This window comes from Erinaceus europaeus, chromosome 12 (genome assembly GCF_950295315.1).
Source record: "Erinaceus europaeus chromosome 12, mEriEur2.1, whole genome shotgun sequence".
In the NCBI taxonomy this organism is placed as follows: domain Eukaryota; kingdom Metazoa; phylum Chordata; class Mammalia; order Eulipotyphla; family Erinaceidae; genus Erinaceus; species Erinaceus europaeus.
The window spans coordinates 44,564,946-44,590,967 of NC_080173.1; the positions used below are offsets into that span (position 1 = coordinate 44,564,946).

The 26,022-nt window shown below is 41.9% G+C and overlaps 1 protein-coding gene across 5 annotated transcripts in view; it reads left to right on the forward strand.

The window, feature by feature from the left end:
• Positions 1-21,468, forward strand: part of GPATCH8 (G-patch domain containing 8) — a 104,682-nt gene extending 83,214 nt beyond the window's left edge. For all 5 annotated transcript variants that reach the window (XM_016191999.2, XM_060203395.1, XM_007531815.3 and 2 more), the window contains 2 exons: positions 9,592-9,725; positions 15,308-21,468. In XM_016191999.2, coding sequence (XP_016047485.1) covers positions 9,592-9,725; positions 15,308-19,148 — 3,975 coding nt within the window. In that variant the 3' untranslated portion in view covers positions 19,149-21,468. The remainder of the gene's footprint in view (positions 1-9,591; positions 9,726-15,307) is intronic.
• Positions 21,469-26,022: the final 4,554 nt, after the last annotated feature.

Sequence of the window (26,022 nt, forward strand, 5' to 3'; positions counted from 1 at the left end):
TCCATTTCTCTCTGTCCTATCTAACAACAGCGACATCAATAACGACATTAATAACAACAATAATAACTACAACAATGAAAAACAAGGGCAACAAAAGGGAAAATAAAATACTATTTTTAAAAAATTGAAAAAAATGGGAGTCGGGCTGTAGTGCAGCGGGCTAAGCGCAGGTGGCGCAAAGCACAAAGACCTGCATAAGGATCCCGGTTCGACCCTCCACTCCCCACCTGCAGGGGAGTCGCTTCACAGGCGGTGAAGCAGGTCTGCAGGTGTCTATCTTTCTCTCCCCCTCTCTGTCTTCCCCTCCCTCTCTCCATTTCTCTCTGTCCTATCCAACAACAACGACAATAATAAGTACAACAATAAAACAACAAGGGCAACAAAAGGGAAAAAATAAATTTAAAAAAAATTGAAAAAAATAAGGAAGCAAAAGCACTAGGATTAACTTCAAGTATTTATATAGTGCTTATCCTTAGAAAACCATAAACTGAGTGGGGGGTGGTGCACCACTTGCATGGGAAAAGCTTTGCAATGTGAAGTAGTGCTGCAGGTATCTCTATCTCCCCTACCCTCTCTGTTCCTGTCTTCTGTATTCAATTAAAAAAAGACTATATAAAGATTTTAAAAAGGAAAGAAAAACCATAAGCTGCCGATGGCTTCAAAATTGTGGAATGTACTAAGACTCAAAAGTTTGCATTGTAAGAAGATATATTTTATGGTGTTTGAATTATATCTCAAAAATTATCTTAGCAGCCTAGGAAGTGGTACAACATGCATTTATTTGCATGAAGTCCCAAGTTTGAGCCGCAGCACCACAAATACCAAAGACCTTATACACCTTAAAATTTGGTGTTAGTGCTGGTTTCAATTTATCTATTTATCTATTCCCTTTTGTTTTTTATCTATTCCTTTTATCTATTTATCTATTCCCTTTTGTTGCCCTTGTTGTTTTTTATTGTTGTTGATGTTGGATAGGACAGAGAGGAATGGAGAGAGAAGGGGAAGACGGGGAGGGAAAGACACCTGCAGACCTGCTTCACTGTTTGTGAAGTGACTCCCCTGCAGGTGGGGAGCCGGGGGCTCGAACCGGGATTCTTAGGTGGGTCCTTGCGCTTTGCGCCACATGCGCTTAACCATTATTTTTGTTATAGCTGTTGTTGGATAGGACAGAAAGAAATGGAGCAAGGAGAAGAAGACAGAGGGGGAGAGAAAAACAGACACCTGCAGACCTGCTTCACTGCTTGTGATGTGACACCCCCACACACACACACACACACACACACACACAGGTGGGGAGTCTGGGGCTCGTACAGGGATCTTTAGATGGGTCCCTCCCTGGGCCTTGGCGCCATGTGCGCTTAACCCACTGCACTACTGCCCAACCCCCCCCCCTTTAAATTTTCTTCACCAGGCTTCTCACTGGAACTTGGTGCCTACAAGGTCTTATTTATTCATTTATTTGTTTTATTGACTATGAGAAAGACAAATAGGGAGATTATGAGAGAGAAGGACACCTGCAGCCTATTCCACCACTTGAGAAGCATGTGGCGACCAGGAACTTGAACCTAGGTCCTCATATGGTAACTTACTCACTTTCTGGGTACATCACAGATTGGCCCCTGTACCATACTTTTTAAATGTTTGCTTAAATTGAGCAGCTAATACACTATAGCTTTATTATAAATTAGTTTGGCAATCACCTGTGTTTTTTTTTGTTGTTTGTTTTTGGTTTTGTTTTGTTTTAATTATTTTGCCACTAGATATTGCTGGGGCTCAGTTCCAGCATGACATATCCACTGCTCCTGGCAGCCTTTACTTATTTTTTTTTTCCTTTTTATTTGACAGGACAGAGAGAAATTTAAAGGGGAGGGAGGGAGAGAAAAACACTTAAAGCCCTATTTCACCACTCACAAAGCTTCTCCCCCTAAAGCTAGGACCTAAGGGCTTGAACTCTAGTTCTTGCACATGGTATCTACTGTGTGCTCAGCCAGGTATGCCCAGCTGTTTGTTTGTTTTTAATTTTTATTTTGTTTACCAGAGCACTGCTTAGTTCTGGCTTATGGTGGTGCAGGGGATTGAACCTGAGACTTTGAAGCCTCAGGCATAAGAGTCTCATTGCATAAACATTATGCTGTCTACCCCCACTCCAGCTGTTATTTTATTTTATTTTGTTTTATTTTATTTTGCTTCCAGGGTTATCGCTGGGGCTCAGTGCCTACACCATGAATCCACCACTCCTGGAGGCCTTTTTTTTTTTCTTTCCCCTTTTTTGATGCCTTTGTTGTTTATCGGTGTTGTTGTTACTATTATTGTTGTCATTGTTGGATAGGACAGAAAAAAGTCGAGAGGAAAGGGGGAGATAGACACCTGCAGACCTGCTTCACCGCCGGTAAAGCGACTTCCCTGCAGGTGGGGAGCTGGGGGCTCAAACCGGGATCCATACGCTGGTCCTTGCGCTTTGTGTCATGTGTGCTTAACCCGCTGCTCTACTGCCTGCCTCCCCCAGCTGTTATTTTTAATAGTTATCTCACAAAATAAGTGGGTACAAATTTCATAAATGATTAATAGAACTGTTCTCACCCAGAAAAAAAGGCTATGTCCCCTAGCCCCCATTTTTTGTTTTGTTTTTGTTTTTAGTGATAGAGGCAGAAAAAATGAAAGCAATCACAGTACCAAAACTTCCTTCAATGTGATGAGGGCCAGGATCAAAACTAGAACAGGCACATGGCAAAGCAGCACACTATCCAAGTCATCTGTTTTGCTGTTCCAAAATATAATACTTTTCTTTCTCCTTCTTTAGTTTACATAGGTATATAGTTTTCTGTTGTCATATATTTAGTCTTGTATTACTGAATAAATGTATATATATATTTTTTAATAGTTAAGCTGTGTGGTTTCTTTATATTATTTCTGTATCAACCCCATGTCCATTGTGAGATGTGCAAATATCTTCCAGTTAAAGGGTTGATATCTTTTTTTTTTAATTTTCTATTATCTTTATTTATTTTATTATTGGATAGAAATAGCCAGAAATGGAGAGGGAGGGATGACACAGGAAGAGAGAGAGAGGGACACATGCAATCCTGCTTCACCAGTTGTGAAGCTTTCCCACTGCAGGAGGGAACCAGGGGCTCGAACCTGGGTTCTTATACATTGTGACATGTCCACTCAACTAGGTGTGCCACCACCTTGCCACTGTGGGGTTATCTTTATGGAACTTTCTATTGTGAGAACTTTTTAATTTGATGGGGTCTCATTGCTTATTCTTGCTTTAGTTTCCTTTGCCGCTGAGTTGAATCTTTAATGTGCATCTCTAATGTTAATGACCTAAAGTGCTTCATCTGTGTGTGTTCTGTAGTTTCAGGTTCTGCCTGCTTCTGCTGTCTGAAACTCTTTGTAAATTAAGATAATCAGTTTTTTAATATTTTGAAAATAAAATAATTCGATTCATTCCTATGAGAGTATACTAATCGGGTCAGGATAACTCACTGGATCCAGACACAAAAAAAACCGAAGTTCAAGCCTTAGGTTTACAAACAGGAAACTTCATTAGCAGTAGAGCAGTGCTGTAGTTAGTACCTTTTTTTTTTTTTTAAAGATTTTATTTATTAATGAGAAAGATAGGAGATGGGGGGGAGAAAGGAAAAAAAAAAAAAAAACAGACATCACTCTGGTACATGTGCTGCCAGAGATTGAACTCCAGACCTCATGCTTGAGAGTCTAGTGCCTCAGCCACTGTGCCACCTCCTGGACCACAGTTAGTAGCTTCTTGTCAGTTTGTCTCTCACCCTCTGAGAAAAAAGAAAAGATAGAAACAAAGAAAGAGTCAGTGAGATTGAGCAGATATGAAGCACCCACAAAGCCCTGGTAGCAGTTTTTTTTTTTTTAAGATTTTTTTAATAGTTATTTATTCCCTTTTGTTCCCCCTTGTTGTTTTATTGTTGTTGCTATGGATGCCGTTGTTGTTGAATAAGACAGAGAGAAATGGAGAGAGATGGGAAGACAGAAGGAGAGAAAGATAAGACACCTGCAAACCTGCTTCACCACTTGTGAAGTGACTCCCCTACAGGTGGGGAGCCAGGGCTCTAACTGGGATCCTTACGCTTTGTGTTGCCTGTGCTTAACCTGCTGTGCTACCACTGGACTCCCACAATTTTTTTTTCTCTTGCAATTTATTAGAAAGGCAGAAGAGAGAACCAGAACATCACCCTGACACATATGATCCCAGGGATCAAACTCAGGGCCTCATGCTTTAGAGTCCAACACTTTATCCACTGAGTCACCTCCAGAGCCACTAAAGATTTACTGGTTTTGCTTGTTTGTTTGTTTGTTTTTTATGAGAAGGTAGGAGAGAACCTGTAGTATCATATGAAGTCCCTGAAAGGACTGAGCTTGGGATCTTACACTTGAGAATTCCAACACTTCACTCTGCCACTTCTTTTTATTATTATATATATATTTTTTAGTATTTATTTTATTCCCTTTTGTCACACTTGTTTTTTGTTGTTTTAATTATTATTGTTGTTGTTATTGATGTTGTCATTGTTGGATAGGACAGAGAGAAATAGAGAGAGGAGGGGAAGACAGAGAGAGGGAGAGAAAGATAGACACCTGCAGACCTGCTTCACCGCCTGTGAAGCGACTCCCCTGCAGGAGGGGAACCGGGGGCTCGAACCAGAATACTTACGATGTTCCTTGCGCTTTGCGCCATGTGTGCTTAACCCGCAGCACTACCACCCGACTTCCTCAGATATAAACTTCTGTCAAAGGCCAGAGAGACAGATAAGTTATGCAGATGACTTTCTCGTAACTTAGGCTGTAATGTCCCAGAAACAATCCCTGGTACCACCAGAAGCCAGAGCTGAGCAGTACTAGTGGGTGGTTGGCACACCCAGTGGAACACATACATTTCCATGTGTGAGAACAGAGATTCAAGCCCCTGGTTCCCACCTGCAGGAAGAAATTTCGTAAGTGGTGGCACAGTACTGCAAATGTCTCTCCCCCCTCTATGTCTGTCAGTCTAAGAAAAAAGATATTTGGAGAGGTGGAGGCTGAATTGGGGGCCCCGGGATGGGATGTTTTCCTTGTTTTGTTTACTGAACAGATAAATTGCCAGAAGTCATTCATGTTGGACCAAACAAAAAAAAAAAAGAAAAAAGATATTTAAAAGTCTTAGGAGACTCACCTTTACTTTATATGATCTTATGTCAGAGAAGACTTTGTGCAGAAGTGTTTCTGTCTCTTATTCCCACTTCAAGTACAGTTTAGCGGGAGCAACATCATTCCTCACTATTGGCATTCAACGTTATTGATAATATGAACACATTTATTACCCAAATTATATATTTAGTAAGAGTTAACAAATTCTCTTTTCTTTGGTTTCATTTGCTCTGAGTTGAATAGTGGAGCAGGGTTAGACATTTTCCTGCTAACAGAATGGTGTTTTAAGAACTGGAGTATCTCAGCCTGAGAGATTGTTTAGTGGATAAAGCACTAGGCGCTAGGGTCCTGAGTTCAGTCCTCAACATTGCATGTGTCAAAGTAATGTTCTAGTTCTTTTTCATTATATTGATAAATATTTTTAAAAAGAGAAAACTGGGGTGCCACTTACATTTGAAGTGGTCATTACTCCAGAATTGTGTGGAACTGTGTTTTAACTGAATGATCTGTTGAGCAGATGGATTATTTATTAAGATCATCTCTCTACAAATCTGTTGGGTACATTTTTTTTTTTAATTTTTTAAATTTTTACCAGAGCACTGATTAGCTCTGGCTTATGGTAGTGCAAGGAATTGAACCTGAGACTTCAGAGCCTCACATATGAAAGTCTCTTTGAGTAACCATCATGCTGTCTACCCCTGGCCTGTTGGAAAATTTAAGTGAAATTTCAGATAATTATGTGCTTAAGAATCAGAAAGATTGCTCACATTCTGTTACCACAAGTGTAGACAATTTTGGAAACGGGCTATGAAATTTTTCCTAATAAAACAAGTTCTTTAAACTGTTTAATTTAAAATGTTTATTTCTAAAAGTTTATTTCTATGAGTGGTGCCAGGATTGAATCTGGGACCTCTGGGGCCTTGGGTATGCAAACCTCATGCACTCCCACTTGTGCAATCCCTCAAGCCTCTAAGTTCTGAATACAATTCAGGCTCCTTTTACTTGAAACATATTTTCCAACTGAACATGTATCTATTGTGTGGCTTAAGTTTTATTAGTAAATTTCAGCAGTTACATAAATGAGCAAATTTACTGTTTTATTTTTTTTGCCTCCAGAGCTATTGCTGGGGCTCAATGCCTGTACTACAAATCCACTGCTCCTGTGGCCATTTATTTTTTATTTTTATTTTTTTCATTTTATTGAAGAGGACAGAGAAAAAAATTGAGAAGAGAGGGGAGATAGAGTGGGGGGGAGGGTGGCGGTGGTGCACCAGGTTAAGGCACTTAGAACAAAGTGCAAGGACCCCTGCAGTGATCCTGGTTCAAGCCGCCAGCTCCCCACCTGAAGAGGGGTCACTTCATAAGAGGTAAAGCAGGTCTGCAGTCGTCTATCTTTGTCTCTCCCTCTCTGCCTTCCTTCCCCTCTCAATTTATCTCTGTCATATCCAAAAATTTTTTTAAATGGCCATAGGAGCAGTGGATTCATAGTGCAGGCACCAAGCCCCAGTGAAAAACCCTAGAGGCAAAAAAGGGGGTGTGAGGGGTGGGGAGAAAGATAGTTACCTGCAGACCTGCTTCAACACTTGTGAAATGATTCCCTTGCAGGTGGGGAACTGGGGGCTCCAGCCAAAATCCTTGTCCTGGTCCTTGTGGTTCCTACTATGTGTGCCAGTGTGCCACTGCCTGGCCCCAATGAGCAAATTTATTAGCAACTCATCAGAGCTCTGTAATTTTCAGAGATAAGGGCGAAATTGATTTGTCATCAACTTAAATGACTAATGATATCTACTTGAATTAGGCTGTTTGAAACCTGATTTGAATATCTATTTAGTTTTTGAGAATATTTTTAAATGGTGCATCTGTAACTGTTTACTATTTAATGAGTGCTTTCTCTTTGATAGTGTATGTATGATAAGGTGTGTGCTCTAGTTCTGTGTGTATGTACACCAGGTAATCGATCTCCCAGCCCCACTCCATGTCTGTCTGTCTGTCTGTCTGTCTATCTCACTTGGGCCTTGTATGTGATTCCACAACTCCTGGACCAACACTTTAATTTTTTTTAAATACATATCACAGAGTGGGAGAGGAAAAGACCACATCGCCCAAGCTTTGCCTTGTGCTATAATGCTAAGGCTCAAGGTGCACATTCTGCCAAATGAACTATCTCCTAACCCCCAAATTAATTTTTTTATCATTGAAACACATTCATCTGATAGAGGAGCTCAAATGTACATCTTGAGTGTGGGATAGCTGTGAAGCTTTGTCTTAAAGGTTTGGGTTTCATTAGACTGAAAAAAAGATTGTTGCATGGAGAAGCTTCAGGTGTGTTGCAGTAGGGCTACCGGTGTCTCTTATGTATCTCTTCCTCTCTATCCTCCCTTCCCCTCTCAATTTCTCTCTGTCTCTATCCAATAATAAATAAATATATTAAGAGAAAAGCAAGTTCTATTTAAATCTTGACTAGAGAACCTGTGTAGTGTTTGGGATGGTAAGAAAAAACTATCTGTAGCCTAAAATAATCACCTAGTAGGCCCTATTCCCAGGAGGAGGACATTTAAAATTGAATATTTAAGATAGTTGATCTTCTTTCTTGAAATATTTTGTTGTTGTTGTTGTTGTTGCTTGCTTGCTTGCTTGTTTCTTAATTAAAAAAAAAAAAACTTGGGGCCAGATGGTGGCGCTCCTGGTTGAGCGCATGTATTACAATGCGCAAGGACCCGGGTGCGAGCCCCTGGTCCCCACCTGCAGGGGGGAAGCTTTTCGAGTGGTGAAGCAGTGCTGTAGGTGTCTCTCTTCCTCTCTATCATCCCCTTCCCTCTTGATTTCTGGCTGTCTCTATCCAATAAATAAAGATATAAAAAAAAGATGCTTAAAAAAAAAACCTTAAATCTGTGCAGCCAGTCACAAGGAATTTGTGACATGTTGCTTACTTACTGATTTTCTCCCAAAATAAAGATAAATGGCAATAAGACTAGCTGTTTTTAGATAGCAGTGGTCTTCCATAATGTTCTACAGTTCATTTTAAACTTTAGATTTAAAGTGACTTTTTCTGGGAAATACAAATAGTTCCCACTTATCTAGGAGGAATTATAACTGTGTCAGTCTGTGTGTATGTACACCTATGTGTTGTACAAATGCTTCCCTTCTCCCCAACCCTCTTAGAGTTGATGGCTTTGTCCCTGATTGTTCATTATAATAGTTTGCAGATTCACTAAGAGAGCTTGTGTAGTAACGCTTGCTTTATTTTTTTTTCTCTTCCACTCTTGTTTTATTTTTTACTTTTTTTTTCTTTGTGATATGACATTTTCAGCTGATGTATTGAAAGCAAATCCTTCTAATTTGGGAGCCCAGATCACAAGAGTGAGTTTTTCTACTAGTGTCTTTAGCTGTTATATCTTTCTTTTGTGTGTGTGTCTTCACCCCTACCCCTCCAAATTCAAAAATATTTGAAGCACATTTCATAAGTATTGGATATGAATATTCCTCTGTCTGTTAAACATCTTGCCTTCCCACAAAGCAATGTCCACTTTATATTGGGTCATATTTATTTTCCCAATACAGTTGTAAAAGCATAGGCTAGCGTGTGTTTTGCTTATTTAAAAAAATATATTATCTAGTGTGTTAAATGATTTTAGTTCTGTCTTCATTGCATATGGATTTGTCTTGACTCTGTCATCAGTGTGTAATACCACTGGGTTTTTTTGTTGTTTTGAGAAAAATCACAGTTGTTTCTATGAAGAAAGGATCCTCTCTTTATCAGGACTTATTATTTATGTTTACTTTCCCTTCTCATCCCCTGGATATTCCTCTCAGGGCTACACATTTAATTTCGGCAGACTGACCAGATGAAAGTGGTCAAACTAGTAAGTTCTAAACATGCTAGCATTGGAAGATTGTTTGATAGTTACTGGAAAACTGTTCATTCTGAAAATAAATAATGACACCTTTTTATGGTGAATTGAAAGTATGCATTCTATTTGTTAGTCTTGATTCAAATAGCCTCCCCATGTAAGCTGTACATTGCTGTACATTTAATACATTTTATGTATTAAAATTTTATGCTTAATCCTTTTCTGTCATCTTTATTTTTGTTGTATTACAGTTTATCATGTTCTGTTTAGTTTTGCATCCTGGAAGAACAGGTGATGATTAAATAGTTTCTTTTCTTTCTTACTACTGTCCTAAAATTTGCTTACTGCTTCCAAAATCACCTAATTTGCTAAATAAAGCAAATGGTAGAGAGTCCTAATTAGAAATGCAGACAATCCGGGTGTCTCCCCCAAAGCAAACATTGTTCAGTTATCATTAGAGACAAAAGTATTCTGCATTAGCACAATAACTATTGAAACAAGAATGAGTGTTCTAAAGGTATAGAATTGCCAGCTTATTCTAAATCACCCACCCTCTGTTCCTTTATTTCTGTTATTTCAGAGATTGAAAGATCTCAAGCAGAGAGAGTTTGCTCGAAATGTATCATCAAGATCCCGGAAGGATGAGAAGAAGCAGCAGGAAAAAGCACTACGAAGGCTCCATGAGTTGGCAGAACAAAGAAAACAAGCTGAATGGTAAGGATTTTTTTTTCTTTCTTTATTCTCTTTTTTTTTTAATTTCTATCATTGTACTTATGTTTATTTACATTTTTTTCCTTTAGTTGTCCTTGTTGTTTATCATCATTGTTATTACTGTTGTTGTTGTTCTTGGATAGGACAGAGAGAAATGGAGAGAGGAGGGAAAGACAGAAAGGGAGACAAAGATAGACATCTGCAGACAAGCTTCACCACTTGTGAAGCGACCCCCATGCAGGTGAGGAGCCGAGGGCTTGAACCAGCATCCTTGCACTTGGCGCCATGTGCGCTTAACCCACTGCGCCACCGCATGGCTCCTGTAGGATGTTTTCTCTCAGAAGGTTGTAGAGTTTTTGTTTGTTTGTTTTTAAAGAATTTATTTCTTTATTCATGAGAAAGATAGGAGGAGAGAAAGAACCAGACATCACTCCGGTACATGTGCTGCCGGGGATCAAACTCGGGACCTTATGGTTGAGAATCCAGTGGTTTATCCACTGTGCCACCTCCCAGACCACTGTCAAGTATTTTATAGCCCAGATTTAAAGTTACATAACTTTTAATTTTATACTTAAGTTGAAGATTTAAGAATTATAAATCTTAACACTTTTAAGAGAAAACTTGGGGTATAGCATGGTGGCTTATGCAACAAACTGTGTTGTTTTGTTAAGATTTATTAATGAGAGAGGAGAGAGTCAGAACATTATTCTGGCACATGCAATGCCAGGGCTTGAATGCAGGACTTAATGTTTTGAGAGTCCAATATTTTATTCACTGTGCCACTTCCCAGATTCAATAAGTAGATTCAGTAAGTTCGGCCCTGGTCACTACTATAAGCCCAAACTGAGCAGTGTTTTGGTTAAAATAATTTAAAATAATTTAAATTTTTAAGTATTTTTCATATGTTTATTTATTTGATAGAGACAGCCAGGTATCAGGAGGGAAGGAGGAAACAGAGGAAGAGAGACAGAGATTCCTGCAGCCCTGTTTCACCACTTGTGAAGCTTTCCTCCTGTAGGTGGGGACCAGGGTCTTGAGCCTGGGTCCTTGCTCATTGTAATGTGCACTCAACCAGTTGCGCCACCACCCAGCCCCTAATGTTTAATGTTTTTTAACCAGAGCCCTGCTCAGCTCTGACTTACGGTGATTCTGGGGATTTAACCTGGGACCTCAGCATTAGACATGAAAATAACCACTATTTTATCTCATCATTCAGTAAAAATAAATAAAATTAATAGCTGTATCTTTAAAACTAAAGGCACAGAGAAATAATTGCAGAAGCCACACAGACCTTCTACCTTTGCACCCCATAAAGAATTCCCAGAGGGATAAAGAATAGACAAGCTTTGGGGCTGGGGAGACAGCATAGTGGCTATGGCAAAAAGATTTTCATGCCTGAGGCACCAAAGGTCCCAGATTTAATCTCCAGCCTCACCATAAAAGCCAGAGCTAAGCAGTGCTATGGTTTCTCTCTGTGTCTCATTAACAAAGAAAATTATTAGAAGAAAGGAAGAAAATACAAAAAAAGAACTCTATAGGCATTCTTGAATCTGTTTTAAAAAAAATAGAGAAGCTTCTAGTGGAGGAGATGGGACACATAACTCTAGTTGCTAGAACTATATGGAATTAGACTCCTGGAACTTTATAGAATTATATTTCTGGGGCCAGGTGATGGCATACCTGGCTGGCTAAGCACACACATTATAGTGCTCAAGGACCTGGGTTCAAGCCCCTGGTCCCCACCTGCAGTGGGAAAGCTTCACAAGTGGTAAAGAGAGCTGCAGATGTCTCTCTGTCTCTTTCCCTCTTTATCCCCCCTCCCCTCTCAATTTCTGTCTTTATCAAGTAAATAAAAGTTTTTTAAAAAATGTACTCTTGTTATTTTACAATCTTGTTATTTTATAATCATTATTAAATCACTAATTTTTTTTTAAAGTCATATCTATTCCTAGAGTGGGATATACTGTTTAAGAACATGAACTTTTGAGGTCATATTCTATTATGTAAACTTTGGTAAACATACCTCATTTTGCTAATTTGGAAGATGGCAATGATAACAAAGTGCTTTAAGAGTTCTTGTGGTCCTGGAAGAGTTGGCACAGTGGATAAAACATTGGACTCTCAAGCATGAGGTCCTGAGTTTGATCTCTGACATCACATATACTAGAATGATGCTATGGTTCTCTCTCTCCTTCGTAAATCTTTAAAAATAAAATGTCTCATTCAGCACACATGTAGAAAAGGACATGTAGTATTTCATTTTATAGCTAAAAACTACGAGGACATGCATTTAAATACTGTAACTGCTTTTTCTTAAGTAATAGATATAGCTAAAGCCAGCAAAATAACTCACCTAGCTAGTATGCTGCTTTGGCCATGTGCACAGCCCAAATTTGAGCCTAGCCCCTACCACATTGAAGCTTCAGTGCTATAGTCTCTTTCTTTCTGCTCGGTCTCTCTCTCTCGTGTGTGTATGTGTGTGTGTGTGTGTGTTTACTACTCTGAATTATAGGGAATTCTGCTGTCTTATTCTCTGTAGGTTCTTGTCTTGGTTGAGTGTTTTTTTTGTTGTTGTTTTTTTACTTTCAGGACATAAAGAGGAAAGAAAATCAGCATCACTCTGGCACATGTGTTTCTGGGGGGTTAAATTCAGGGCCTCATGTTTAAAGGTCCAACACTTTATCCACCAAGCCACCTACTGGGCTGCTTGAGTGTTCTCATAGTTCTTGGTGATTATCAGTTTGGGATCAGTATTTAGTCTTAGGTAGAATTTGCTCCACTTAGGGCTAAATTTCCAAACAGCTAGATTTTGGGAGCCTGTTCTTTGAACATATGAAGATTTATTAGGGGAACTGAGGAGAGAGCCTAATAGTTATGCAAAAGACTTTTCATGCCTGAGGTTCCAAAATCCCAGGCTCATTCCCAACACTGCCATAAACCAGAGCTAAGCAGTGCTCAGGTAGCTCTGTATGTATCTTTCTCTCTGTCGTTAAAAATTAATTAATTAATTAATTAATAGAAAATTTCACTTAGGTATGTGTCCCAATTAGAAGGACTTAGCGCACCTCCCTAAGTTTATTTTTATATTATTAATTTTAAATATGGCCCAAATGAATTTTTGGCCTTGCACATGCAGGACATGTACCCAAGGGGTCAGGCGGTAGGTAGCGCAGCAGGTTAAGCACACATGGCGCAAAGTGCAATGACCATCATAAGGATTCCAGTTCAAGCCCCCAGCTCCCCACCTGCAGGGGAGTTGCATCACAGGTGGTGAAGCAGGTCTGAAGGTGTCTGTCTTTCTCTCCCCCTCTCTGTCTTCCCCTCCTCTCTCCATTTCTCTCTGTTCTATCCAACAGTGAGCAATATCAACAACAATAACCACAACAAGGCTACAGCAAGGGCAACAAAAGGGGGAGGTGGCCTCCAGGAGCAGTGGATTCATGGTGCAGGCACTGAGCCCCAGCAATAACCCTGAAGGCAAAAAAAAAAGACATGCACCCCACCAGATGAACTGTTTCCTAACCTCCATGCTTGCTTTTAGTGACAGAATAAGATGACTTTTTCAGATAGAGATAGAGTGAGAAAGTAAAAGAAACCATAGCACCAAAGTATCCTCAGTGTACTAAGGGACCAGGCTCAAACCTGGATCACACATGGAAAAAAGTGAAGTATTTTGCCGGCTCTTTGACAGAAGGTTGTAAGGCTGGTTGGTTGTTTTAAATGCAGAAAGAATGAAAGAGACTACACCACCAAAGCTTCTTTCAGTGTAGTGGGAGCCAGGCTCAAACTTGCATCATCACACGGCATAGCAGTGCACTCACTACCCAGGTGAACAGTAACAGAGTTTTAAACAGTGTGCTGATACTCTTCAGTGTTCTTGTCAAAGTTGACAAAGTATCACAAAACAAAGCACTCATTTGGGTATGGTGGATATAGGCACAAATTCTTAGTTATAATACAAACTTACTAACTACAGACTGTTAATAGTCTGAGTATAGTGAAGGTTTCTGACTAACTCAGAATATGCTCATTTAAAAGAGTAAATTTGTAAACCAGGTACTGTCACAGTAGATTCTTAACTGTGAGGTCCCAACATCAGTCCCTAGCTTCACATATGCCAGAATGATGCTCTGGTTCTCTCTTATTAATAAATAAGTGAAATATGACACCAGGAGGTGGTTCCAAAAGCACGAGGGTATCTTGCACACTTAAGACCCCGGGTATGATCCCCAACACCACAAGAAGACAAATAATAGAAATATCAAAAAAATTTAAAAAGCCACCTGTCAGAAGTCGGCGGTAGCGCAGTGGGTTAAGTGCACATGGTGCAAAGAAAGCACAAGGACTAGCATAAGATTTCCGGCTCCCCACCTGCAAGGGAGTCATTTCACAAGCAATGAAGCAGGTCTGCAGGTGTCTATCATTCTCTCCCCCTCTCTGTCTCCCCCTCCTCTCTCCATCTCTATCTGTCCTACCCAACAACAACAATAACTACAATGCTAAAACAACAAGGGCAACAAAAAGGGGGAAAAAATAGCCTCCAGGAGCAGTGGATTCATGGTGCAGGCACTGAGCACCAGCAACAACCCTAGAGGCAAAAAAAAAAAAAGATTGGCTAGAGACAGAAATCAACAGGGAGAGGGGAGATAGGGAGGAAGGGACAACTGCAGCACTGCTTTACCGCTTGCAAAGCTTTTCCTTCTACAGATGGGGAATAAGGGCTCAAACCCTAGTCCTTGAGCATAGTAATATGTGCACTCAACCAGGTTTCCACCACCCAGACCCTCAGTTCTCTTATAAGTTAGTGGAGTTCATGCATAATTTCACCACTCTAGGTGGGCACTTTTTAGATAGAGACAGAAAGACATCACAGCACTAAAGCTTTCCTTGGGTTGTTGGACAACTATATGGTATGCTAGGGGCTTGAACATGGGTAGAGTACATGGCAAGGCAGGTACCCTTCCAGGTGTGCTAGTTCATCAGCCTTATGCTGGTCCTTGCGTTCTGCACCACGTGAGCTTAACCCACTGCGTCTGGACACCCCTCCCCTTTTTGTTCTTAAAGAGAGAATTAAGCAACCTAGGAGATGGCATATTGGACTTAGAAATCTTTTTTTAAAAAACTAAAATTTGAAAACACAGAAAATCAGTTAGGTTTGGGTCTTTGTGGAGTTTGTTTGGTTTGGGGCTTTTTCTAACTGAATGAATTTACCTTTGTAAATAGCTATCTGGCCATATACTGTTAGCACACTGACGGGTAAGATGCTAAGTGAGAATGGATAGAGGATGAGTCGACCATGCCTATCTATCTTTGTTAATGAGATACTGTTTGAATTATGAACTAAGCCTTACATTTTTTTCTTTAAATAGCTTCAAAAGAAAAGGAGTAACTAGTTTGTTCTAGGAATTTAGTTTGCTAGTACAATAATGAGACTTTGTTTAACCTCTTCTAAGACATTGCCCATCAGCACAGAACTAAAGAATGAAAACCTACCATGATGAATGGTAGAATGTCAGATATAAGATTTCTAAAATATACTTCTAAACTTATTTTTTGTTTGTTTTTCCTTCTAAACCAATATGTAGTGCACCTGGAAGTGGTCCCATGTTTAGACCAACTACGGTGGCCGTTGATGAAGAAGGTGGAGATGATGATAAAGATGAGTCAGCTACTAACAGTGGCACTACCACATGTGGCCTAGGATCTGAGTTCTCCACAGATAAAGGAGGCCCTTTCACTGCAGTACCAATCACTAATGCACCTGGACTGGCACAGGCATCCGGGTTAGCCTCCCAAGGTATCAGTTTTGGCATTAAGAATAATATGGGGACACCATTGCAAAAGTTGGGAGTTTCATTTTCCTTTGCCAAGAAAGCTCCAGTGAAACTTGAATCAATAGCATCAGTTTTCAAGGACCATGCAGAGGAAGGGACCACTGAAGATGGAACAAAAATGGATGAGAAGGGCTCAGATCAAGGATTGCAGAAGGTAGGAGATTCTGATGGTCATAGTCATCTTGATGGTAAAAAAGAGGATGAAGATCCTCAGGATGGAGGATCCCTTGCCTCCACCTTATCTAAGTTAAAAAAAATGAAGCGAGAAGAAGGAGCTGGGGCTACAGAGCCAGAGTATTACCACTATATCCCCCCCGCACACTGCAAAGTAAAGCCTAATTTTCCCTTTCTGCTCTTTATGAGAGCTAGTGAACAAATGGAAGGTGATAGTAGTACGCATCTAAAGAATATGCCAGAGAGCAAAAAAAGCAGCTCTCCAAAACCTAAAGGCTGTAGCAAGGTGGCAGCAAGCCAAGGAGCAGAAAAGACAGTCAGTGATGCCTCTGAGCAGCAAACAGAAGCCAGTGTGAATGAGCCTTCAGAACCTGGAAGCAAAGCTGAGACAAAGAAGGCCTCAGGAGGAAGTGTTGCTGAGCAGAGTTTAGAAGGTCAGAGTGAGAAGACTTCAGAAATTGAAGTGTGTGAGACTAATCCTCCTAAAGAAACACCTCAGGCTACCCCAGCAGGGAGGGAAAGCCAGGAGGGACCAAAACATCCAACTGGTCCTTTCTTCCCAGTTTTGAGCAAAGATGAAAGCACTGCCCTCCAGTGGCCATCAGAACTATTGATTTTTACCAAGGCAGAACCCTCCATTTCATACAGTTGTAACCCTTTATACTTTGACTTTAAACTTTCAAGGAACAAAGATGCTAGAGCTAAAGGAACAGAAAAACCAAAGGACACACGAGTCTCTTCTAAGAATCTTGATCTTGGGGATCCAAATAAAAGCAAGGAGGGAGAAGAGAATGTAGAACATGCAGCTGCTTCAGGATCTGCCTTTAGCAGCCTGAATAAGCAGGAGCCTGGGGGCAGCCATGCATCAGAGACAGAAGACACAGGGAGAAGCCTTCCTGGAAAGAAGGACCGATCTGGTAAGTCCCATCGACACAAAAAGAAAAAGAAGCATAAAAAGTCCAGCAGACATAAACGGAAACACAAGACTGACCCAGAGGAGAAAAGTTCAAAGGCAGAGTCGGGGGAGAAGTCTAAGAAGCGCAAGAAACGAAAACGAAAGAAGAATAAGTCATCAGCCCCAGCAGATTCTGAACGGGGACCCAAACCAGAACCACCTGGAAGTGGTAGCCCTGCACCACCAAGAAGACGACGACGAGCTCAGGATGATTCCCAGCGGAGGTCCCTTCCCTCTGAAGAAGGGAGCAGTGGCAAAAAGGATGAAGGTGGAGGTGGTAGCAGCTCCCAAGATCATGGTGGAAAGAAACACAAAGGTGACCCTCCAGCTTCTTCTTGCCAGCGGAGAGCTAGCACCAAACAGAGTAGTCGGTCCAGCCATCGGAGTCAACCCAGTAGTGGAGATGAGGATAGTGATACTTCCTCACATCGACCACACCAGAAATCTCCACCTCAGTATAGTGAAGAGGAAGAGGAAGAAGATTCAGTTAGTGAGCACTCACGTAGCCGTTCAAGGTCTGGTCGACGCCATTCCTCACATCGTTCCTCCAGGCGTTCTTACTCAAGTAGCTCAGATGTTTCCTCAGACCAGAGCTGCTATAGTAGACAGCACAGTTACTCAGATGACAGCTATAGTGACTACAGTGACCGATCACGAAGGCACTCCAAGCGTTCCCATGACTCTGATGACTCAGACTACACCAGTTCCAAACACCGATCCAAACGGCACAAATACTCATCATCTGATGATGACTATAGCCTCAGTTGCAGTCAGTCCCGAAGCCGGTCTAGGAGTCATACCAGGGAGCGTTCAAGATCACGGGGACGCAGCCATAGTAGCAGTTGTAGTCGCAGCCGGAGCAAGCGGAGAAGCCGAAGCACTACAGCCCACAGCTGGCAGCGGAGTCGAAGCTACAGCCGGGACCGCAGTCGCAGTACCAGAAGCCCTTCCCAGAGGTCAGGCTCCAGGAAGGGCTCGTGGGGTCATGAGAGTCCTGAGGAGAGACGTTCTGGCCGTCGAGATTTCATTCGATCTAAAATCTACCGTTCTCAGTCTCCTCATTGTTTTCGATCAGGCCGGGGAGAAAGTTCTGGGAAGAAAGAAAATGGCAGAGGAGATGATGGTAAAGGGACAGCCCCACCTTCCCAGAGTAACAACATTGGTTCAGGAAGGGGTTCAGAGGGTGACTGCAGCCCTGATGACAAGAACTCTGTTACTGCCAAACAGCTACTGGAGAAGATCCAGTCAAGGAAGGTAGAGAGGAAGACCAGTGTGAACGAAGAGGTGCTGGCCACCCCTAATAAAGCTGGACTCAAGCTCAAGGACCCCCCACAAGGTTACTTTGGGCCCAAGCTTCCCCCTTCTCTTGGCAGTAAATCTGTTCTTCCACTGATAGGGAAACTTCCAGCTACCCGAAAACCAAACACCAAGAAATGTGAAGAGTCTGGCTTAGAAAGAGGAGAAGAGCATGAACAGTCAGAGACAGAAGAAGGACCTCCAGGGAACAGTGACACCACATTTGGACATCAGTTTCCCTCAGAGGAAACAGCTGGCCCTTTATCAGACCCACCCCCAGAAGAGCCAAAGTCTGAAGAAGCTACTGTTGATCACCCTGTGGCTCCACTAGGCACCCCAGTGCATTCAGACTGTTATCCTGGGGACTCAGCCATTTCCCATAACTACCTCCCTGACCCCAGTGATGGGGATACCCTAGAGTCCTTGGATAGTGGCAGTCAACCAGGTCCTGTAGACTCCAGTTTGTTGCCTGTAGCCCCAGACCTTGAGCACTTCCCCAATTATGCGCCTCCCAGTGGGGAGCCTAGTATTGAGTCAGCTGATGGTGCTGAGGATGCTTCACTGGCCCCCCTGGAGAGTCAGCCCATCACCTTTACCCCGGAGGAGATGGAGAAGTACAGTAAGCTCCAGCAGGCTGCACAACAGCACATCCAACAGCAGCTTCTAGCTAAGCAAGTAAAGGCATTTCCGGCCTCTGCTGCCCTGGCCCCAGCCACTCCAGCCCTGCAGCCCATCCATATTCAGCAGCCAGCCACAGCCTCAGCCACCTCCATCACAACTGTTCAGCATGCCATCTTACAGCATCACGCTGCAGCAGCTGCTGCTGCCATTGGCATTCACCCTCACCCTCATCCCCAGCCGCTTGCCCAAGTCCATCATATTCCCCAGCCACATTTGACTCCCATCTCCTTATCCCACCTTACTCACTCAATCATCCCTGGCCACCCTGCTACCTTTCTTGCTAGCCATCCCATCCACATCATTCCTGCATCTGCCATCCATCCTGGACCCTTCACTTTTCACCCTGTCCCACATGCGGCACTGTACCCCACCCTCCTTGCCCCACGACCTGCTGCAGCTGCTGCCACTGCCCTCCACCTTCACCCACTACTTCACCCCATCTTCTCAGGTCAGGACCTGCAACACCCTCCCAGCCATGGCACATGAGCTGGGGAAGGGAACCCAGGTAGGGCCAGGGAAGGTGACCCATGGATCTTCCCTTGAGGGTGTTGAGCCATTAATACCAGCAAGTAGAAGTTTGGACGAGCAGTGTCTGACAGCCAAAGAATCGAGTTTTGGCTTGCAAGGGTGGTTTAGATTTGAGGTTTGCTTTGGGTTAACTTTCAGGGATTTTTTTTTTTCCTTTTTCCCTGTTTCTGTTTGTCCTCCCTTCTCCATGTTTCTGAGCTAATAAACACCAGTAAGTGCTCCCCACCACTCTGCAGCAACATCTCTACACTGTCAAGATTACTCTCCTCCTTCTGCTCTTCCCTTCTATAAAATTTAAAACAGTCTCCTCTCTGGCTGGTGGGTTGTCCACCTGTTCCTGCCTTCTCAGTGTCTTTGACCATCCCATGGTGACCATATGTGATGCCTGTGAATTAGAAAAGGAGTCTGACCTAGAACCAGATGCCACTCAGGCTGTTAATCTACTTCCCACATATACAGAGCCACATATTTGACACTTGTCCTCACGTCCTTTGTCCCAGAAGAAACATCTGCATATCCAAGAAAAGAAGATCCTATCATGAACAGAAGCTATGTGGAACAGTGTGCTTCCCCAGAGGAGCTCATGTGTCTGAAGGGTGTACTTTCTTCTGTCATGCTGATGTTTCCTTCTTAATTTATAGGATTTTTTAATGTAAAAACAAATTGCACTGAACTCTATAAACATAAATGCTGCTTTTTGTAGCTCATATTAAAAAAGGTTCCATATTTGTAGTATACTGCAATAATATTTTTTACATCCAGCTCTTTTAAGTGATCCTTGTTCCTGGTGGCTTTGTGTAAATATGTTTGCCCTAGTTGAATTAAGAAAATTTAAAGGTTATAAAAATGAAAACAAAAAATAAAGTATTTGTTTTCTGCTAGATGCAAAAATGACTAAGCATGTATATTTTATCAAGCTCATGTATTTTTTTGAGGTTATGAACTACAAATGTAAAAAAAAAACAAATTTTTTTCTGAGGAAAATGTTGAATAAGTGGTGCCCCAGCTCTGGGATTTATGAACTAATTGGCAGTACTTGGCTGGGGTGAGAAAGGGATACTCAGTTATGACAGTCTCTCATGTGCTATTAAACAGAGAAACAAGTGGGCCTCATGAAGAAGAGATTCAAGAACTTTATTCTCTGGAAGCAGTGAGATTCAGAGTGATTAAGAGGTCCCTGGGTTTCCTGGGTCCCTTGTTCCACACAGTCCATTTGCCTTCCTACTACTTAGCCCCCGTCTTGACAATTTTTTTAATGTGCCTTTTGGGTTGGCTAGAAACTGAAGTAGAGATAAATGGGAGATTGATAGAATTGGGATAGTTTTTCCTCCTTTAATTCGGAGGTGAGCACATTTATACATACTGCAATTTTTTGTTTCATTGTTATTTTTGCTTTCCATGTCCTCTGACCAGCTTCATTTAAGCAGTAGGTGATTCATTCCCTCCTCCCCCCCTGCCCCCCCCCCCCCCCCCCCCCCGTCCATGATACCAGAGGTAATTCCACCTAAGTTCTTCCTCCTCCTCTTGCCTTTCACCTGGCTATCAGACCTAGTTAGCAGTTCCCTGTCTGGCATTTCTCATCCTTCCTGTGGCTAGAATTAGTTGGGTAATCATCTGGTAGGAATAAAACTCTGCTTACCTGGATCAAGACTCTGGTCTGCCTTTCTTCTCAGATTCTCAAAAAAAAGTTTTGAGTTTATGAGAAGCAACTGATGGGCAAATAAGGCTCTTGACTTTAGCCTTTTTCCTGTTCAGTAGGAATAAAACTCTGCTTACCTGGATCAAGACTCTGGTCTGCCTTTCTTCTCAAATTCTCAAAAAACAAAGGTGTTGAGTTTATGAGAAGCAACTGATGGGCAAATAAGGCTCTTGACTTTAGCCTCTTTCCTATTCAGTGTTCCTGTCTGATTCAGAAGCATCACTTTTTCTATAGCTAGCACTGGAAAGATGAAAGCTTCTGTTGCACGTGGAGGGACTCATTCTTTTTGTTCAACCCATGTAAATATTTAAATAATACAGTATTAACATTTTGTGCTGCTTCCCATTAGCTTGTAGATTGAGCCATACTCTGGCTGCCTCTGCCTTCCTGGCAGCAGTTTTCTTTAATTTCCAGAATAGTGATTTTAAAATTAAAAAATTTAAAAAAAGGAAAAGCAAAATAACCTATCCTTACTTACAAGCATAACAGATTGTATTTAACTTTATCACATATGATAGAGATATATATGCTGTAAATATAGGGAAAGGAACTTTCTAATAAACCAGTGGTTTCTGGAAACTTAGAGTCTGTCATGATTTGCGAAGGGATGGAGTTATGGATTAAGTAATATCTTGTTTGAAAATAATTGAGGAGGGGCCAGGTGGTGGCGTACCAGGTTAAGCGCACACACTACCCACGTTCAAGTCCCTGGTCCCCACCTGCAGGGGGAAAGCTTCATTAGTGGTGAAGCAGGGCTGCAGGTGTCTCTCTGTCTGTTTCCCTCTCTGTCTCCTCCCAATTTCTCTTGTCTATCCAATAATAAATAAATAATAAAAATTAATTTTAAAAAAATGACTGAGGAGACCAGGTGGTGGTACACCTGGTTGAGTACACGTGTTGCCATATACAAGGACCTGGGCCCAAGCTACTGGTTGCCTGTGCTGCAGGTATCTTGCTGTATCTCTCCTCTATCTCTCCCTTCTCAATTTCTCTCTATCAAAGTAAGTTTTAAAAAGAAAAAATCTTAGGAAGATAAAAAAATGATTGAGGAGTCGGTTGGTAGCACAGCGGTTAAGCGCAGGTGGCGCAAAGCACAATGACCGGCAAGAGGATCCCGGTTCAAGCCCCCGGCTCCCCACCTGCAGGGGAGTCGCTTCACAAGCGGTGAAGCAGGTCTGCAGGTGTCTATCTTTCTCTTCCCTCTCTATCTCCCCCTCCTCTCCATTTCTCTCTGTCCTATCCTACAACGAAGACATCAATAACAACAACAACAGTAATTACTACAACAATAAAACAACAAGGGCAAAAACAAAGGGAAAATAAATATAAAAAAACAGTTAAAATTAAAAAAAAAAAATGATTGAGAGGTGGATCAATGGTTAGAACTTTGCACATAAAAGAGTGAGGTCCTATGTGCCAGAATGATGTTCTGGCTCTTTTTCTGTCTCTGTCTCGTTGATGAATATATAAAAATATTTTTAGGGAAAAATATGATTAATAAATTCTTGTGAACCACTTTTATAATGTTTGGAACTGTGCTTCTCAAAAAGTCTGGCTGCCCAAATAGTAAAGATTATGACTGTGGAAGAGAGCAAGTTAAATTTTCTCTGTATATGTCTTGGTGTATGCACCTTCTTTTCAGCTTTTTCCATTGAATATTTTCCTTTTTTTTTTTTTCTTTTGCCTCCATGGTTAATCACTGGAGCTCAGTGCCTGCACTACAAATCCACTGTTCCTGGAGGCCATTTCCCATTTTTTGTTGTCCTTGCTATTATTGTTATTGTTGCCATTGCTATTGTTGGATAGGACAGAGAAATCAAAAGAGGAGGGGACACAGAAGAAGAGAGAAAAACACCTGCAGATCTGCTTCACTATTTGTGAAGCGACCGCCCTGCAGGGGGGGGTGCTAGGGTCTGGAACCAGGATCCTTGGCGTTCCTTGTGCTTCGCACCAAGTGCGCTTAACCCACTGCTCTACCACCAAGCCCCCCCAAGAATATTTTTTATTTCTGCTCTTTATAATTGAGACACATGGCCTATGTATAATATGTGTATGACATATAGGTTCTCAAAATGGATTTAGAATTTCCTACTTTGATTTTTTTTTTGGTAAGAGATTTTTTTTTTAATATTTATTTTATTTATTCCCTTTTGTTGCCCTTGTTGTTTTATTGTTGTAGCTATTATTGTTGTTGTCGTTGTTGGATAGGACAGAGAGAAATGGAGAGAGGAGGGGAAGACAGAGAGGAGGAGAGAAAGACACCTGCAGACCTGCTTCACCGCCTGTGAAGCGACTCCCCTGCAGGTGGGGAGCCGGGGTTCGAACCGGGATCCTTATGCCGGTCCTTGTGCTTTGCGCCACCTGTGCTTAACCTGCTGCGCTACAGCCCGACTCCCCCTACTTTGATTTTTTAAGATGCTGACAGAACTTCGAGATAATTATTGTGCATCATCTGATAGGTGTCGAGGTGGGCTCTTGAGCATGAGTTCCTGAGTTTGAACCTTAGCATCACATGAGCCAGAGTGATGCTCTGATTATACCTCCCGCCATAAATATATTTTTTTATGAGCAATCTGTTTAGCCTTTGCCTTCCAAGTGGAGTTCTAGTTACCAGAACCAGTCTTGAATTACTTACTTCACCCTTTAATTCCACTGCTATACATGAGAGCTACCTAGTCACAAGAAATAATACCATACTTGTTCCTGAACAGATAAAGCTCTTGTATCAAATCACAAAAAGTGAAGTTTAGCATCAAAATTTGCCCATCAAGTAAGGTTGGATGATAGCTTACTTGCAGTGTACATTTTACCATGTGAGAAGACTCAGGCTCAAGCCCCTACCTCTCCACCTGCTTCTATCCAAAAAAAAAAAGGCTGCTGGAAATGGTGGAGCTTTGCAGGCACCCTGGCACCGAGCCTCAGCAAAAAGAAAAAAACTAACCACAGTGGTCAGGCGATAGTTCACCCAGTGAGCACACACTTTACCGTGTGCAATGGCCTAAGTTCAGTCCCCTGGTCACCACATGGGAGCACCATGAAAAGGGTAAGCTTTACTTGAGCAGTGGACCAGTAGTACTGTGGTATCTCTTCTCTGTATCACTCTAATAAAAGGAGGTTGTCCACTGGGAGCTGCAGAATCACACAGGCACAAAACCCCAGCATAGATTTGTAGGGGCAAATTAGTTTCTTCTTTAACCTTTCAGGAAGGAATACAATGTTTGTTTTCCTACTCATTTAACTGTGCCCCTCCCTTGACAAAAGCTCTTTACTTTGAATTTTGGATTGAGAATAAGAGAAAAATTTGTGGTCCGGGAGGTGGCGCAGTGGATAAGGCACTAGACTCTCAAGCGGGAGGTCCTAAGTTCGATCCCCGGCAGCACATGTACCAGAGTGATGGCTGGTTCTTTCTCTCCTCCTATCTTCCTCGTGAATAAATTCTTTTAAAAAATAAAAGAAAAATGAAAATTTTTGTCATCAGGGTAAAGTGAAAAGAGCAGACCAGTCTGTATCGAGTCTGCTATGTAAAAGTGCTCAGCTACCTGCTTCTTAGAGGGATGCTGCCTGCCTCAGCCAGTCACCTGGGGCTTGAAGTAAGAGCATGCCCACTTCTGTAAACTGGATTAATTGAGGCCTCATCAGCCTTTTCCACTCTTACTTGCTACTGATGGTTTCCTCCTCTCTGGTCCATATCTAAAGTTTCCTGGCTTGTCTTTCTGACTAGGATATAACTACCTGTTTCATATAAAGTAGCTAACTTCTCATAATGAGTGCAATTCATACTGCATTCACTGTTCCCTGGTAAAACTGTAAGCTTTAAGAGGACAAATGGAGCTGGACAGTGATACCCAATTGTGTGTGTTAACAAGCACCGTACAGTCCCTGCCAGTAGAGGGAAGTTTCACAGTGAAGCAATTTTGCAGGCATCTTTCTCTCCCTCTCTATCCTCCCTCCCAATTCCTCACTGTCCTACTATATAAAAGGGGGACATAAAAGGAAAGTAACCTTTAACTTCTCTCTGTCATATCAAGTAGAAAGTAAAAATACATATTTTTAGTTTTATTTTCATTGAAGGGGTTAGTGGCTTACAGTGCAGTCATTGGCAGAAAAAATTTATCATGCACCAAGACCCCGAAGTTCTGTTCTGCCCCTCCCCTCCTTCCTCAGAGCCCTTTGATTTAATTTTTTAAGCTTTATTATTTATTGGATAGAGACAAGAGGGAATACAGAGCTACAGGAAAAAAACACCTATAGCACTGCTTCACCAGTCATGAAGGTTTCTTACTGCAGATGGGGACCTGGGGCTTGAAACTGTATTCTTATGCATTACATCGTGGGCCCTAGCATGTGTGCCACCACTTGTCCCCAAAAAGTTCTTTAAAATGTGAATTTAAGTACAAACATGTTAAAATCATAGTTTTGCAATAAAAAAAAAATATTTTGGGCAGGGGTAGATAGCATAATGGTTATGCAAAGAGACTGTCATGCCTGAGGCTCTGAAGTCCCAGGTTCAATCCCCTGTACCGCCGTAAGCCAGAGCTTAGTAGTGCTCTGGTAATAAAATAAATGATTTAAAAAAATGTTTTGGCACCTACTGACAGTGAACTTGGAACAATTTACCTAAAATTCTGTCATACTTTTTGCACTTGTAAAACAGGCATAGCTTTTGGGGCCCAGGCCGGTAGTACAGCGGGTTAAGTGCACATGGTACAAAGTGCAAGGATAGGGGAGTCGGCCGGTGGCGCAGCGGGTTAAGCACACATGGCGCAAAGTGCAAGGGCCCAGCAAGGATCCTGGTTCGAGCCCCCAGCTTCCCACCTGCAGGGGGTTGCTTCACAAGCAGTGAAACAGGTCTGTAGGTTTCTATCTCCCCCTCTCTGTCTTCCCCTCCTCTCTCCATTCTCTGTCCTATCCAACAATGACAGCAACAATAATTTAAAAAGCAGCGACAATGATAAACAAGGGCAACAAAAAAGGAAAGAAAAAAATAATAATAGCCTCCAGGAGCAGTGGATTTGTAGTGCAGACACCTAGCCCCAGCAATAACCCTGGAGGCAAAATAAAGCAGGCATCGCTTTTAAATCTATTTTACGATTATTATTATATGCATGTGATAAAAGCCACTTGAACTTAATC